Source organism: Erythranthe guttata, chromosome 2 (assembly GCF_056151865.1).
Source record: "Erythranthe guttata isolate IM_541 chromosome 2, IM_541, whole genome shotgun sequence".
Lineage (NCBI taxonomy): Eukaryota > Viridiplantae > Streptophyta > Magnoliopsida > Lamiales > Phrymaceae > Erythranthe > Erythranthe guttata.
In genome coordinates, this window is record NC_142534.1 from 2,909,502 (window position 1) to 2,922,645 (window position 13,144).

The window sequence follows — 13,144 nt, forward strand, 5'->3', positions numbered from 1 at the left end:
ACGGAACAATCGTTTTATAATTTAAACTCTAGATGGAAAAAATCAAAAAAAATATCCCATAAAATCTGGTTAAATTTGATAAAATAGAACTGCTAGGATAAAAAATCGGGATGACAATTTATTTAACCCTAAATAAATATAGATTCATCATTAATAATTTCTTATAAAAAAAAAACAAAGAAAAAAGAAAAAGTCATTAATAATGGCTACTACACCTGTACTCCGTTTGGTTCAATGGAGAGGCGACAACGTTGTATCTGCAAATTGGGCTTCTCCAAAGGTGGCGGTTGGATCTCACGCGCGTTTGCCTCGTCGGAAATTTGATTCCGGATCTTCAATTCGAATTTCGAATTCCGATCGTCCTTCGAAATCGTCGTCGGCGGCGGCGGTAGTATCGAGTTCGCCATGGCTGATGTTGCCACCGTCTTTCGACGGAGAAACTGAAAACATGACGGCTTACAATTTCTACAGCATCGCCCAAGACAAGCTAATCAGTATCGAAAAAACTAGGGCATCGTCGGAAGAGGAGGACGACGCCGCACTGGTCGGATCTTCTCACGGGTGGCTATGCCTGTTCAACAGATCAACAACTTACGGCGGTCTATTCCTCAGTAACCCCCTCACGCGCCGCCACATCAAACTCCCCTCCGTCAATCTGTACAACAATCGGGGCAACAATATAGGTTTCCACAGCAACTATTCCCAGTGGGTAACCAGGGTCGTCATTTCGTCCTCCTCCCCCGACGACCACGACTGCCGTGCTCTGATGACTTTCATGGCGGGGGCAAATAGGCTGGCCTTCTGCTGCCCCGGCCACACCTCCGCCAAGTGGACTCCGATCGGCGAAAAGTACCAAACACTCGACGACCGCTTTTACGGGAGGAGCTACGAGGACTTTGTCTACTCCCCGAAACAAAACCTCTTCTACTGCGTCACCACTTACGGCGATTTCGAGGCTTGGGACCTCCGGGACCCACATTCTCCGTCAATGACCCCGGTCATCCTCTCGTCGGATAAAAACAACTACCCACGCGCCGCACGCTCCGAGGAGGAGATGAATCTTAAGAAGTCGTGCGTCTCCAAGAAATTCCTCTTAATCGACGAGAAAACCGACCAGCTTTACCATGTGAGGCGGTTCGTGAGGGACACGGTGGTGCCGTATACTTTTCTATACCATAACGACGCCGAGGACGAAATCGAATACGAAGACAGTAATCCGTACAGGACTATTGGTTTTGATGTACATAAGATTGATCTTGAGAAAGGGGAACTGAGGTACATGGACGGTGGCTCGTTGGATGGGCTCGCTATGTTTGTCGGGCCCAACTACTCGTTTGCATTGCGGGCCAGTGAATACCCGGAGTTGAAGCCCGATTCCATTTATTTTACGGATGTTTTTAACCCGCCCTATTGGGATAACGGCATTTATGGTGGCCACGATCTTGGCATTTTCGACTACGGTGATCGGACTATTTCGCCATGCTATTATCCCATTGACGAGGTCAGTGTAAGAAGGATTGTACCCTCTCCTCTTTGGTTCACTCCAACAACCACCCAGCTTTAAGATTATTATTCTTTAATTTTTTTCTGTTTATCAAATTATTATATGCACTATTTAGATGGAATATTCACATATTTATTTATTGCATTTACTATTTACCCGAATTATGTTATATCAAATTTGGTGGTCGCAGAATAAATTTTGAGTTGATCACAAACGAATTGGGTTTTGCTTGTTCTTTGTTTTCAGTTACAAAATATGCGAGTTTCCTTATTTTCGTCAACCCCGGGATTTTATGCGAGTTTCCTTATTTTTTACAAAATAAGAAAGTTTTATGCAAAAATTCATTAATTTATTTAAAATTTAAATTTTTTTTTTCAACTAAGTTGAACACATTTATTCACTTACAATATTAAAAAAAAAAAAAAGAAGCAAAACAAACAAACCCGTTTACTGTCCAACTACACTACCTTGTCCAAATACACTACCTTTGAGAAGGCCTTACTCTGGAAATCCAGGTATTATTTCCAACTCATCGTAGATAACGAATATTTTTTTCTTCCATCGAATAATGACCGTCAAGAAATCAAATGCAGTTTGGTTTTTGGATTCTGAATTTTTTTTCTGTAAGGATCACTGTCGTATTTGAGTCCGGAAGAAAACCGAATCACGAGCAAAACAATTGACGAACAAAACTCATGAAGGTGCATCATGAATCATGTTAGATTTCAGCTTGAACTCATTTTTTGTACTGTTTTGCGAAATGAGCCCCGGTTTATTAAGTTATTTTGAGGTTTAGTAGCACGTTATTACTTTCATGAAATATAAATACATATGTAATAGCTAGAATTTAAAATAAGTTTGAATGAGATACAATTCAAAGATTTTTCGCTCTGTTTTGATGGATTTCCAATGTTTATTTGCTCCACATGGATAGTTCGAAGTAATTTCTTACATACACAATCGCATTTGAGTTCGACAAAAACTCAATCCTAAGTAAAGCGGCCTGACGAACAGTACTGAAGAGCATAATGAATCGCATCAGATTTTGCCAAATGACTTGTAAAATTACGAGATCAATTAGAATTAGCTAGAAACGTATGTAATAGCTAGAATTTAAACTAAGTTCGAATGTAGTACAATTTCGAAGATTTTTTTTGCTGGATTTCGAATGTTTATTTGCTCCACAAGATTAATTCAAAGTAATTAATTCTTACATACACCAGTCGTAGTTGAGTCAACAAAAACCAAGCAAATTGGCTTACGAACAACACTCACGATCTAGATCTAGCTCATGAATTACATCAGATTTTTATGATCCGACGTCGTTTCGAATCATAAAATCCAAATGTGTGATGCAAGAGCTATCCATTAGCTCTTGAAATTCTTGATGCAGTTATAATTTTAGAAGTCTAAAATAAAATAATAAATTCAAATTTACATAGCAAAATTTATCTGAAAATATATGTATTTGGCATGCGCTTTCACACCCTAACTTTTTCACCAAAACCCATTTTTTGTGGTTAAAATAAAGGGTTCATCTCCAACCGGTCCAACCGGCAGCACACTATTTTACTTTCCCACTATTTTTGGTGGAAAAATGGTGTATTTGGTGACCATTGAGTTTCACCAAAATTTAGACCAAATATATTAAAATAATAAAATTTCACATTTCACCTAGACCTGACCATCGGTTCGGTTAGAACCGGAACCGGAACCGAAATGGGATCAACGGTGTTAGAACCGAACCGGAACCGGAACCGAAAAAACCGGTTCGGTTCCGGTTCCTCATTTTTGGAACCGGGAACCGACGGTTAGAACCGCGGTTCTAACCGTTTGAACCGGTTTTAAAAAAAAAAATTAATAATAATAATAATTTCCTATCTCTCTCTCTCTCAATCTCTCTCTCTCTCTCTCTCTTATATATATATATATATATATAAGTATTAAGAAAAAAATTTACGTATTTAAAAAAAAAATTGAGTTTTTTAAATATACTTTCCACTTAAAAAATAAACTATTTTTAAAAGTGTTTTTTTTAAGTTTTTTAAAGTATATATATATATATATATATATATATATATATATATATATATATATATATATATATATATATATATATAAAATAAAAAAAAATTATTATGAAGAACCGGCGGTTCTACCGGTTCTAACCGGGAACCGAACCGGAACCGGTTAGGAACCGAACCTCAAAAAACCGGATTTTTTCGGTTCGGTTCCGGTTCCTCCCTAATCGGTACCGGAACCGGCGGTTTGGAACCGGAACCGAACCGAACCGTGGTCAGGTCTAATTTCACCGCTTATAGGAAATGATGATATTTGGTTTGGTCTCTCATGGCATTTAACCATCTATGCCCGAAAACTGCAAATATAATGTTTATCGTAACTTTAGTATATTTTATTTCCTAAATATTAATTATAGATCCAATTTTAAGTAATATTTTTAAAATCGAAAAAATTCAATATTTACGTCAATATTTTGACTCTTGACTAAATGGCGTCAGAGTCAAAATCGAAAAAAGTTGACGAAGAGGGTTATATTGAGAAATTGTAACAAGTACAAGGGGGTAAATCAACGAAATTAAGAGTACGAAGGGGTAAAGTGGTTCTTGGGCAGAGTACAAGGGGGTAAAGTGAAATTTACCCATAAAAATATTAATGTAGTATTAAGGGTTTATTACAAATAAGTCCGTCATGTGTCACTTATTCATAAAGAGGACTACACTAAAAAAAAATTTACAAAAAAGTCTAGACGTGTGTAAAAGACTAAAACATCCCTCATATTTAATATGTCAATTTTATCCCTTTAACCCAATTTAATTTCAATTAGACCTCAACTTCACCAATTATTAAATTTTGACCGTTGCCGATCGTCATTAACTTTTTTCTCCTCTGTTGTCACCGGCGGCAACGCCGGTCTCCGGCAGGTTTTTTTTTTTTGAACATTTTTTGCCCTTGTAAAAAACAGTAATATACTGTGGTTGATAGTATATTAACTATATTACTATATTACTATCTAACTAAGTAATATCAACACAATAAAATTATTATATTACATAATAAATTATTGTATAATGCAATAATATTATTATGTTGACCAGTCAACAAAGGCAGACATAATAAAATGTCAAAAAAATTAACATTATTGTGGTTGACTCGTCGAAAATTATTGAGCCCCTATAATTATTATTGATATATATTATTTCATATATATATATATATATATATATATATATATATATATATATATATATATATATATATATATATATATATAAAAGGGAAATTCTATGCTACACCTGGTGAATATAACCAGGCACCGTAATTAATAAGATTCCCACTAGGGTTCAGTTATGGCCCAATGGGTTTTTAGAATTATAATTATAAAATAAATAAAAAATGACACATGTCAGGAAAAGAGCCACCGGTTATTTTCACCGGGTGTAGCATCGTATTCCCCTATATATAATATGTAGACTATAGTATGTTGAATTAAAAAAAAAAAAGAAAAAAAAAAAAAGTGAAGCAAAGCATGTAGATAATTTGGTTTCTACGTTGGGTCGGAATTTACATTATTAGCTCTGCAAATAATTTGGTTTCTACGTTGAATGTGAAGTTATAGTATTACCCCCATTCACGCTCATAATGCCAAAGAAATAACCACCACTTTATGGAATATATAGGCCAACCATCACATTCCATCATCAAAATTATCGACCAATCAAAATAGAGAGAGAGAGATGTTTAAATTCACAACCTTTTTTCCGTTTATCAGCAAAAAACGCCATAGCTTCATCTTCTTCGCCCAAAGGTGCAAAACGCCACACGCTAAAAACGCCACGAAGCATCGTCGTCACACAATTGAAAATGGAAAAACAATAAACTACTACAGCACAAATCTTGGCATCTTTCATTCTCTCTCTCTCTCTCTCTCTCTCTCTCTCTCTCTTCTCTGTAAGTAACTTCCAAATTACTACCCATATATATAATCATCCGTTACTCTGTCTCAAAGTCACGAGACTAATTAGCCGGAGAAACGCGCCACCCCATCGAATATTTTTCCCCTTTACCTTGGTCCCCCACAGATTCTGCAATGTCAACTACTGTAAGAAATTCCTCCCCTTTCTTATTTATTTAAACACCTAGATCTCCATTGAAAACGAAACGAATCAACTAATTATTTCTAGCATGCATGGCTTCACACAGTGAAGAGACTAATCACGTGCGAGGAGATGTCTTGAAGGGCAGTGGTGCTTACCTGACATGGGAGGATCTTTGGGTGACAGTTCCTACAGTTAAAGAACATCATGGTACTAAATCGATTCTTCAAGGCCTCACCGGCTACGCCTGCCCCGGCGAGGTTTTGGCCGTTATGGGTCCTTCTGGTTGCGGCAAATCCACCCTTCTTGACTCGTTGGCAGGTAATCTAATAACAACCATTGATATCGCAGTTTGAAATTTTCGTTGCTACTTTTGATTGCCCACCAACTGTTTGTTGTTTGGTCTAGCTGACGGTTGATTCTCCTATAGCAAAATTTTAAGGTTTCGTGACTTTCGTCCTAGTATGTATACACTTAGATTTATCTCAGATTGTTGTCATGTAACAAATTTCAGGAAGGTTGAGTTCAAGAACAAAGCAGAAAGGGGAAATTCTGATAAATGGTCGGAAACAGAAGCTCGCGTATGGAACTTCGGTATAAGCTATCACTCTGTTTGTTTAAAGCCCCTTTTGAAATGAATCTATTTTACATTAACCATTTTTTTTTTTTTTTTTTGATTTAGGCGTATGTAACGCAAGAAGACACTCTAACATGGACATTAACAGTAAGAGAAGCCGTTTACTTCTCAGCTCAGCTCCAATTACCCATAAAAATGTCCAAATCCGAGAAAAGGGAAATCGCAGAGAGGACAATAAGGGAAATGGGACTTCAAGATTCGTTAGATACAAGAATCGGAGAATGGGGGAGAAAGGGGCTTAGTAGTGGGCAGAAGAGAAGAGTCAGCATTTGCATAGAATTACTAAAACGCCCGAAGCTCCTTTTTCTCGACGAACCGACAAGCGGGCTCGATAGCGCAGCTTCCTACTTTGTCATGAACAGAATAGTGAAGCTGGCTCGTGAGTATGGAATGACGGTTATATCCTCCATCCATCAACCAATCAGTGAAGTTTTCCAGCTCCTTCACAATCTCTGCCTTCTCTCGTCTGGTAGAATGATATACTTTGGACCCTCGTCTTTAGCCAATGAGGTGAGTGTGTAATAATGCATCGCTTATGATAATTCGTAAAAAAAAAGTTTCTTTATTTTTTCTTTTTTGCGGATCTTGTATTGATCCGAGTAGTTTTTTGCATTGAATGGATTTCCATGCCCAGCTCTGCAAAATCCAGCCGATCATTATCTGAAAATGATAAACACGGATTTTGATGAGGTAATGTAACAACCTTATTATCAGATTTTACAGCTCTTAAAAAAGACGATTGCCTCGTTTTTATGGTTCACGTTGTCTTTTTTAGGACATTGAATGGGGTGCTGGAGACAAATTCACTGCGGAGGAAATAATTAATCTGCTCATAAGATCTTATGTTTCGTCGAACACTTGTGATCAGATGAGGACATTAGTGTCTGACATACGTAAACGTGTAAGAAAAACAGAGAGACTTCACGTAACATGAAACTTGTTTTTATAATTTTTTTTAAATATTTTATTTTTTACCTTTGTAGGAAGGCGGACCAGTTGAGAAGAAGGAGAGCCAAGCTAACTTATTTACACAATGCCAAATTCTCACGAAAAGATCGTTCATCAACATGTTTCGTGATCTGGGCTACTATTGGTTACGCTTGGCAATTTACGTTGCCTTGGGCTTTGGCTTAGGGAGTGTGTTTTATAATGTGGGAAGCAGCTATAGCTCCATTCACGTAAGTCTAAAATGCACAATATTATCGAATCATCGTAATTTAGGTGATTTCTTTTTTTAAACTTTTGTTATCGTTAATGCAGGAAAGAGGTTCACTACTCATGTTTGTAGCTTCACTATTGACTATAATGGCAATCGGCGGCTTCCCTTCATTCGTAGAAGACTTGAAGGCGAGTCCGCATCATTGATCTATTTCTTTCATGTTCAATAATATCCTTTTCGTTTCCTATTTTACCCTTCCTTAGTTCCACATCACATTTTTCCATATCAATTCCTAGGGGCATGGCCCACCACCAATTCTCAAAGACCACTATTACATAAGGGGAAATTACCAAAAAACCCGAAAAACTAAGGTCTGATTACAAAAAAAACCTTCACGTATTCATAATTACCAAACTCCCCTTGACTAATGGCTGATCAAATTTTCTTAACAGAAAAATGTATAATGGCTATAATACCCTTATGTTTAATAAAAAAAGATCATAACTTACCAAAATCCTCCAAGGTATTGTCTAAATGCCAAAACACCCCTTGGATGACCATAATTTCTAAAAAAAAAAACTTCGTTTTTTTTTTTCTTTCACATAAAGCTACATTTAACCTCAAGACAAAAATATTGGCGCCGCAATTGAATTAATCATCAACATTTCAATCTTGAGAAAATTAGCCTCTATTCTTTGTCAAAAAAAATAAAAAAATTGCAGGTTTTTCGACGGGAAAGATTAAACGGTCACTATGGGGCTGCGGCATTCGTAATCGGCAACACAATTTCTTCGACCCCGTTTCTTCTGCTCATATCCGCAATACCCGGTGCGATCACCTACTTCCTCGCGGGACTCCATCAAGGAAACCTAGAATTTTCCTACTTCACTTTGGTGCTCTTTTCTTGCATGATGCTAGTTGAGAGCTTAATGATGATTGTGGCGAGTATAATGCCTAATTTCCTCCTCGGCCTTATTGTTGGTGCCGGTGTGCAAGGGCTAATGATGCTAAGTGGCGGATTCTTTCAATTGCCGAACGATTTGCCCAAGATATTTTGGAAGTATCCGATGTATTACGTTGCGTTTCATAAGTATGCTTACCAAGGGTTGTACAAGAACGAATTTGAAGGGCGGAAGTTTGATAGTGATCGGATTGGAGGGGCGTTGACCGTTGATGGGGAGACCGTTTTGCGGGAGATTTGGCAAGTGGAGATGGGGTACTCGAAGTGGGTTGATCTTGGTGTTTTGTTCGGGATGGTGGTTGTTTATAGGGTGATTTTTTTTGTTGTTGTTAAGGTTGGTGAAAAGATCGGTAGTGTGAGAGATTTCGGTTTGTCTAGTCTTGAACCGGAAGAACATTGATATTTATGCATTATTTGTAACGGAATGTGATGTTGCGTTTGGATGGAAAACGATTTGAATGAAATATTCCGAGTTTGCGATGAATTCCAAGTCTTTAGATCTCGTTTTAAGTTTTTTTTTTTTTTTTGATTAATTGTGATGGATTTCAAATCTTTCTCGTTTTTTATACATTTGGAATCATTTTTCGAAATCATCTTCCGATATTTCTAATCTTTCGATCCAAATAAATGTACTCGTATGAAGTGAACATGTTCGTTGTTAGATTTGGTACTATAAATAATGGTTTTCTCTATGGCTTATACAAGATCCCTGTGAGCACGAATCAAAATGAATGAATAATGGGTTTGTTTATTTATTTAAGAATGAATTAGTTTATTAAATGATATTTCCTAAACGTGTTTCTTTTAAATAAATCATTATTTTTTCCAATTTAAAATTGTTGGGCATAAAATTTGAGCCTGTTGAGAGAAAAGATGGCGCCAATATTACAGGGGTAAAAGTGTCACTTAACACACACCCATTTCCACCCTGCACAAATTAGTTCATTTCAGGAAAATAAAAAAATAATAAAAAATTCTGGCAAGAGAGAGATGCAGAGGAATATCATGACGGCGGCGGAGGGCGGAGCTTCCTACGTAATACTTTTCTCTCTCTCTCTCTCTCAATTTTAGATTTGGTTTGGTTTGATTTTGATCGTAGTTTGTTTCCCCGATCATAAACAACCCTAACGCGTGTCGATTACGCGCACACAATTGAACGTATGTAGGGGCTGGGTGACACGAGGAAGACGATGAAGGAGATGGAGGATGAAATTGGAGCAGGACATTGGCGCAAATCAAGGTTTACCTATTTGCCCCCCTATGGTATCAGCTTTCTGATTTTTACCCTCAAATTCCTTGTTTCTGTGGTATATGAAATTGAATTTTAATTCATCATTTTTCCTTGTTCATTAGTAAAATATATTAGTGTGATTTATGGGATAGTGATTTATGTTTAAGTTAGTCCTGATATTTCGAGTTCTTAGGAAAGAAAAATTTGTTGGTTTTTGCGGTGATCATTGCCTAGCAACCAGACTTTGTTGGTGAAGAAATTCGATAGTTTCTTTAATTCGAATAGACGGTAGTAGGCCCTCGTTTGAGATTTCGCTCCAAAATTCATAGATCGGGACCAGTGATTCTGTAAAAAATGAGATAAGTGATGAAGCTACCGAGAGTGAATTTACGGTGTAGGGAGTTGATATGACTGAGTTTCAGTTGAGTTGGCGTTGAAATTGCTCTTTCCGGTACTTCCTTTAAAGCTTGGATCGTATTTCCTATGGGTGGATTTTTACGCTGTCATGATTTTTATGCTTCTCTTGTATCTAATCTTTTCTCTCCTTTTGTTTTACAGGAGATACGATGAGTTATGCCGACTTCAAACAATGCTCAACGATTGAAGCTGATTAAAGAGATACTTCCGGTGAGATTAAACTTTCGGACTTCTGTTTCTTTGTTCTGGAGACCTATGTCCTTAGTTTGTTTGCTTGCACATTTTTATGCTTTGTAAATGAAATTTTACTTAAATCACTTTTCAACTTGCAATTTCCGCCCGTGTTGTACCGAAAAACCAAAAAAGAAATAAAAAAGAAAGAATCAAAGCTGACCCTTTCTAGTACTCGACTTTTCAAGACGGTTCACCTTTTTGTGATCCTCACGAAAATTTGTGCTCAAACTCCGGCAGGGTATAATCGTCATAGAAATGTAGAGGAGTGATATTCTTTCGCCTATCATACTGAGGATCTAATTTGTCTTTTATTCAAATAATGATTGTCGATGAAGCCCAGCATGAACACGGCCACTATATACAGCGTAATGACGCAAACGAGGAACAAGGTGGATTTTTGATCAGCTGTCTTTGATTGAAATGTGAGGCTTCTTCTTTGTCAATGAGCTCCAGTTGTCGTAACTTATGTTTATCGTAAATTACTTTTAGTTTGTATTGCTGTTCTTTTTCGTGCTCTGTCGGCTTCCTGTTGTCTGAAGTATTTCATCGACATTTCAATGTATCAGCTAAAAAGGACCAATTTCCCCGGCATGAAGTAATTTTGCACTCGAAATTTACGCGACAGCTCCTTACTTGTATTCCCCTTATGGATATAGGTACGAATCACCCTTTAATCTCAGTATGGCATATTAATTTTATTTTACGAGTAACAACGTTTCACAAAAACGTTAATTTCCGGCAATTGCAGGAAGGTCCCCAGGTTCAGGGAGCCAATGCAATACAGCCCTTACACTTTTAAAACATCACTTGTGACTTCACACTATATACAGGTATGTATTCTTAACCCTCTTTCTTTCTGCATTATCTATCTGATTGGCATTATATACATAATATGCATTATTGTTATTTTAATATATTTTTAAATTAAAATATATTTTCATTTGGTGATAAGGTAGAATCTCAGATAAAGCCTGCGATTGTGTCCCCCCCAGCAGCACTATTTTATATTTATGTAAATATTCCTGCTCCCCCACATTCATGCATCAAAATGAAATTAACTTAATCTAATAACTTCGGGTTTATCAGAGACCAAATTAACCATTATTATTAGATTATCCTATCCCACTTTTTTTACATATCATAAACGACAAAATGTACACGTCATACAAAACGACAAACCTCCATTCATCCCCATCCCAGATCAAAAAAAATAAAAAAAAAAAAAGTACAACCCCTTATATTTACTAAAGTACACTTGCCCCCACTGAATCCCGACCCCTTCTTTTTTTGTTCTTTTTTTTTTATTTCCTCCAGTTCTTGTTAGTACACTTGCCCCCACTGAATCCGACCCCTTCTTTTTTTGTTCTTTTTTTTTTATTTCCTCCAGTTCTTGAGTTTCATACCAAATCAAACAAGTGTAGAGCACTTGGATGTTAGCGGGTCCCACATCGCCGGCAGCAAGTACTTCCGCCCATTCAACCCATGCGCATTATAGCTAGCACCCGTTGTCTTATCCGTCAACACACTCCCCGGGTAACCCGGGTACGCACCCGACCCGAACACCCCCGTACACGCCGTCACCGCTTCTAACGGCGCCGTCGCCGGACCCTGAAAATACCCGTTGTTAAACGGGTTCGTCACCGTTCCGGCCAAAACAGTCGCCAAGTTTATAACCATCCCATCCACCCCAACGTCTCCGTTCGGCGCCACGAGCGGCGGCGTCTGTGGGCCGTAGAGCGGCTGGTGAAACGGCCACGCGCAGTAGCCCGGGCACTGAGTCTCCGAGTTCCCCACCCACGCGTACGCGAACCGAGACGCGCCGCCACGGCTGGAGCCGTGGGTGCCGCACCGGTTCATGCAGAAACCGGCGACGGCGACGTCCTTCGCCGTCAGTACGACGTTAATCGCGCCGGCGGCGTGGCCTCCCCTGGCTGCCAGGTAGACGAGGTGGGAGTTCTTGAGTGACTTACCCATAGAGTATTTCTCGTCGAGGAACTGTTTCCCGACGGCGAGCGTCGACGGGCCGGCGACGCCCTTGTACTTCTCCGTCGTCTTCCACCACGTCGCGGCGGAGGGCTGCGCGGTCTTTCCGGGGTTGAGGGACTGTAGGAAATCGACGATTATGGAGCGCTGGGTCGGGGTGAACTTCCCGTACCAGATGAGGTTAACGGTGACGGTGCCTCTCAGCAAAGCGCCGTTATGGTACTTGAGAACCAGCGGCTGCTCCTGCACCAGAGCAGCCGTGGAAGAAGATACAAAGAGGAACAAGAAGAAGATGGGTAAAAACATGGATTTGCCAGGGGCGAAACGGTCATTTACTGCCATTGTGTTTATTTTTTTTTACTGGATTAGATTAGATTTGAGCTTGGAGTTGTGAATCCTAGTGTGGTGGTATTTATACCGAGGGGGGCTGACGAACAGCTGTAGGAACGGAAATGTCAACATCGAGGGGGGCACGTGGAGGTTTACTATTGGGTGGGATGGGTTTGCTGCCAGGCTGGAATTTTCTAGGCGGATGACGTGTGCTGTGATTATGACGTGGAATCATGGCTGCTGTAGGTGATGTTGACGTCAGTTTGCAGAATTATGCAGGAACGTTCTAAAAGATCTAAATCGCTATTAAGGCGCGTACCCTTCAATTTATTCTTTTTTTTTTTTTTTTTTTTGAATTTGTGAAAAACTAATGTGAACATAATATTTAGCCTCCGTCGACATAAAATGTGATGTAACAAACAAATAATAAAGTAAATCCACGTCATATTAAATAGTATCATTTACTTTACATAATTGAATTGATGGGACTAAAATTATTATTAGAACTCACGAATTATAGCTTTCATAAGATGCCCTAGTGTGTAAAACGAGCACACATTGTTTATAAATTTG

The 13,144-nt window shown here is 38.5% G+C and overlaps 3 protein-coding genes and 1 long non-coding RNA gene across 7 annotated transcripts; 3 read left to right on the forward strand and 1 right to left on the reverse strand.

The window, feature by feature from the left end:
- The first annotated feature begins 202 nt into the window (after positions 1-202).
- Positions 203-1,564, forward strand: LOC105975947 (uncharacterized). Its single transcript, XM_013001212.2, has one exon. The coding sequence runs from the start codon at positions 203-205 to the stop codon at positions 1,562-1,564; it is 1,362 nt and encodes a 453-aa protein (XP_012856666.2).
- A 3,636-nt stretch (positions 1,565-5,200) lies between these two features.
- On the forward strand, positions 5,201-8,860 carry LOC105949675 (ABC transporter G family member 1). Of its 2 annotated transcripts, XM_088824503.1 has the most exons (9): positions 5,201-5,624; positions 5,726-5,940; positions 6,134-6,213; positions 6,302-6,766; positions 6,860-6,946; positions 7,032-7,157; positions 7,240-7,434; positions 7,517-7,603; positions 8,138-8,860. In XM_088824503.1, exons 2-9 carry the CDS (start codon positions 5,892-5,894, stop codon positions 8,774-8,776), a joined length of 1,728 nt encoding a protein of 575 aa, XP_088680629.1. In that variant the 5' UTR covers positions 5,201-5,624; positions 5,726-5,891; the 3' UTR covers positions 8,777-8,860. The 2 variants fall into 2 exon arrangements, with proteins under 2 accessions (XP_088680629.1, XP_012828444.2); XM_012972990.2 differs by lacking the exon at positions 5,201-5,624 and having other exon boundaries at positions 5,678-5,940.
- A 412-nt stretch (positions 8,861-9,272) lies between these two features.
- Positions 9,273-11,284, forward strand: LOC105949665 (uncharacterized). Of its 3 annotated transcripts, XR_016034033.1 has the most exons (7): positions 9,273-9,411; positions 9,543-9,639; positions 10,166-10,234; positions 10,594-10,680; positions 10,825-10,914; positions 11,007-11,088; positions 11,211-11,284. It is a non-coding gene; the product is annotated as an uncharacterized LOC105949665 (long non-coding RNA). The 3 variants fall into 3 exon arrangements; XR_016034031.1 differs by lacking the exon at positions 11,211-11,284 and having other exon boundaries at positions 11,007-11,206; XR_016034032.1 differs by lacking the exon at positions 11,211-11,284 and having other exon boundaries at positions 10,599-10,680; positions 11,007-11,206.
- A 52-nt stretch (positions 11,285-11,336) lies between these two features.
- LOC105949664 (protein EXORDIUM-like 2) lies at positions 11,337-13,036 on the reverse strand. The gene has a single exon (XM_012972980.2). The coding sequence runs from the start codon at positions 12,581-12,583 to the stop codon at positions 11,666-11,668; it is 918 nt and encodes a 305-aa protein (XP_012828434.2). The 5' UTR covers positions 12,584-13,036; the 3' UTR covers positions 11,337-11,665.
- Positions 13,037-13,144: the final 108 nt, after the last annotated feature.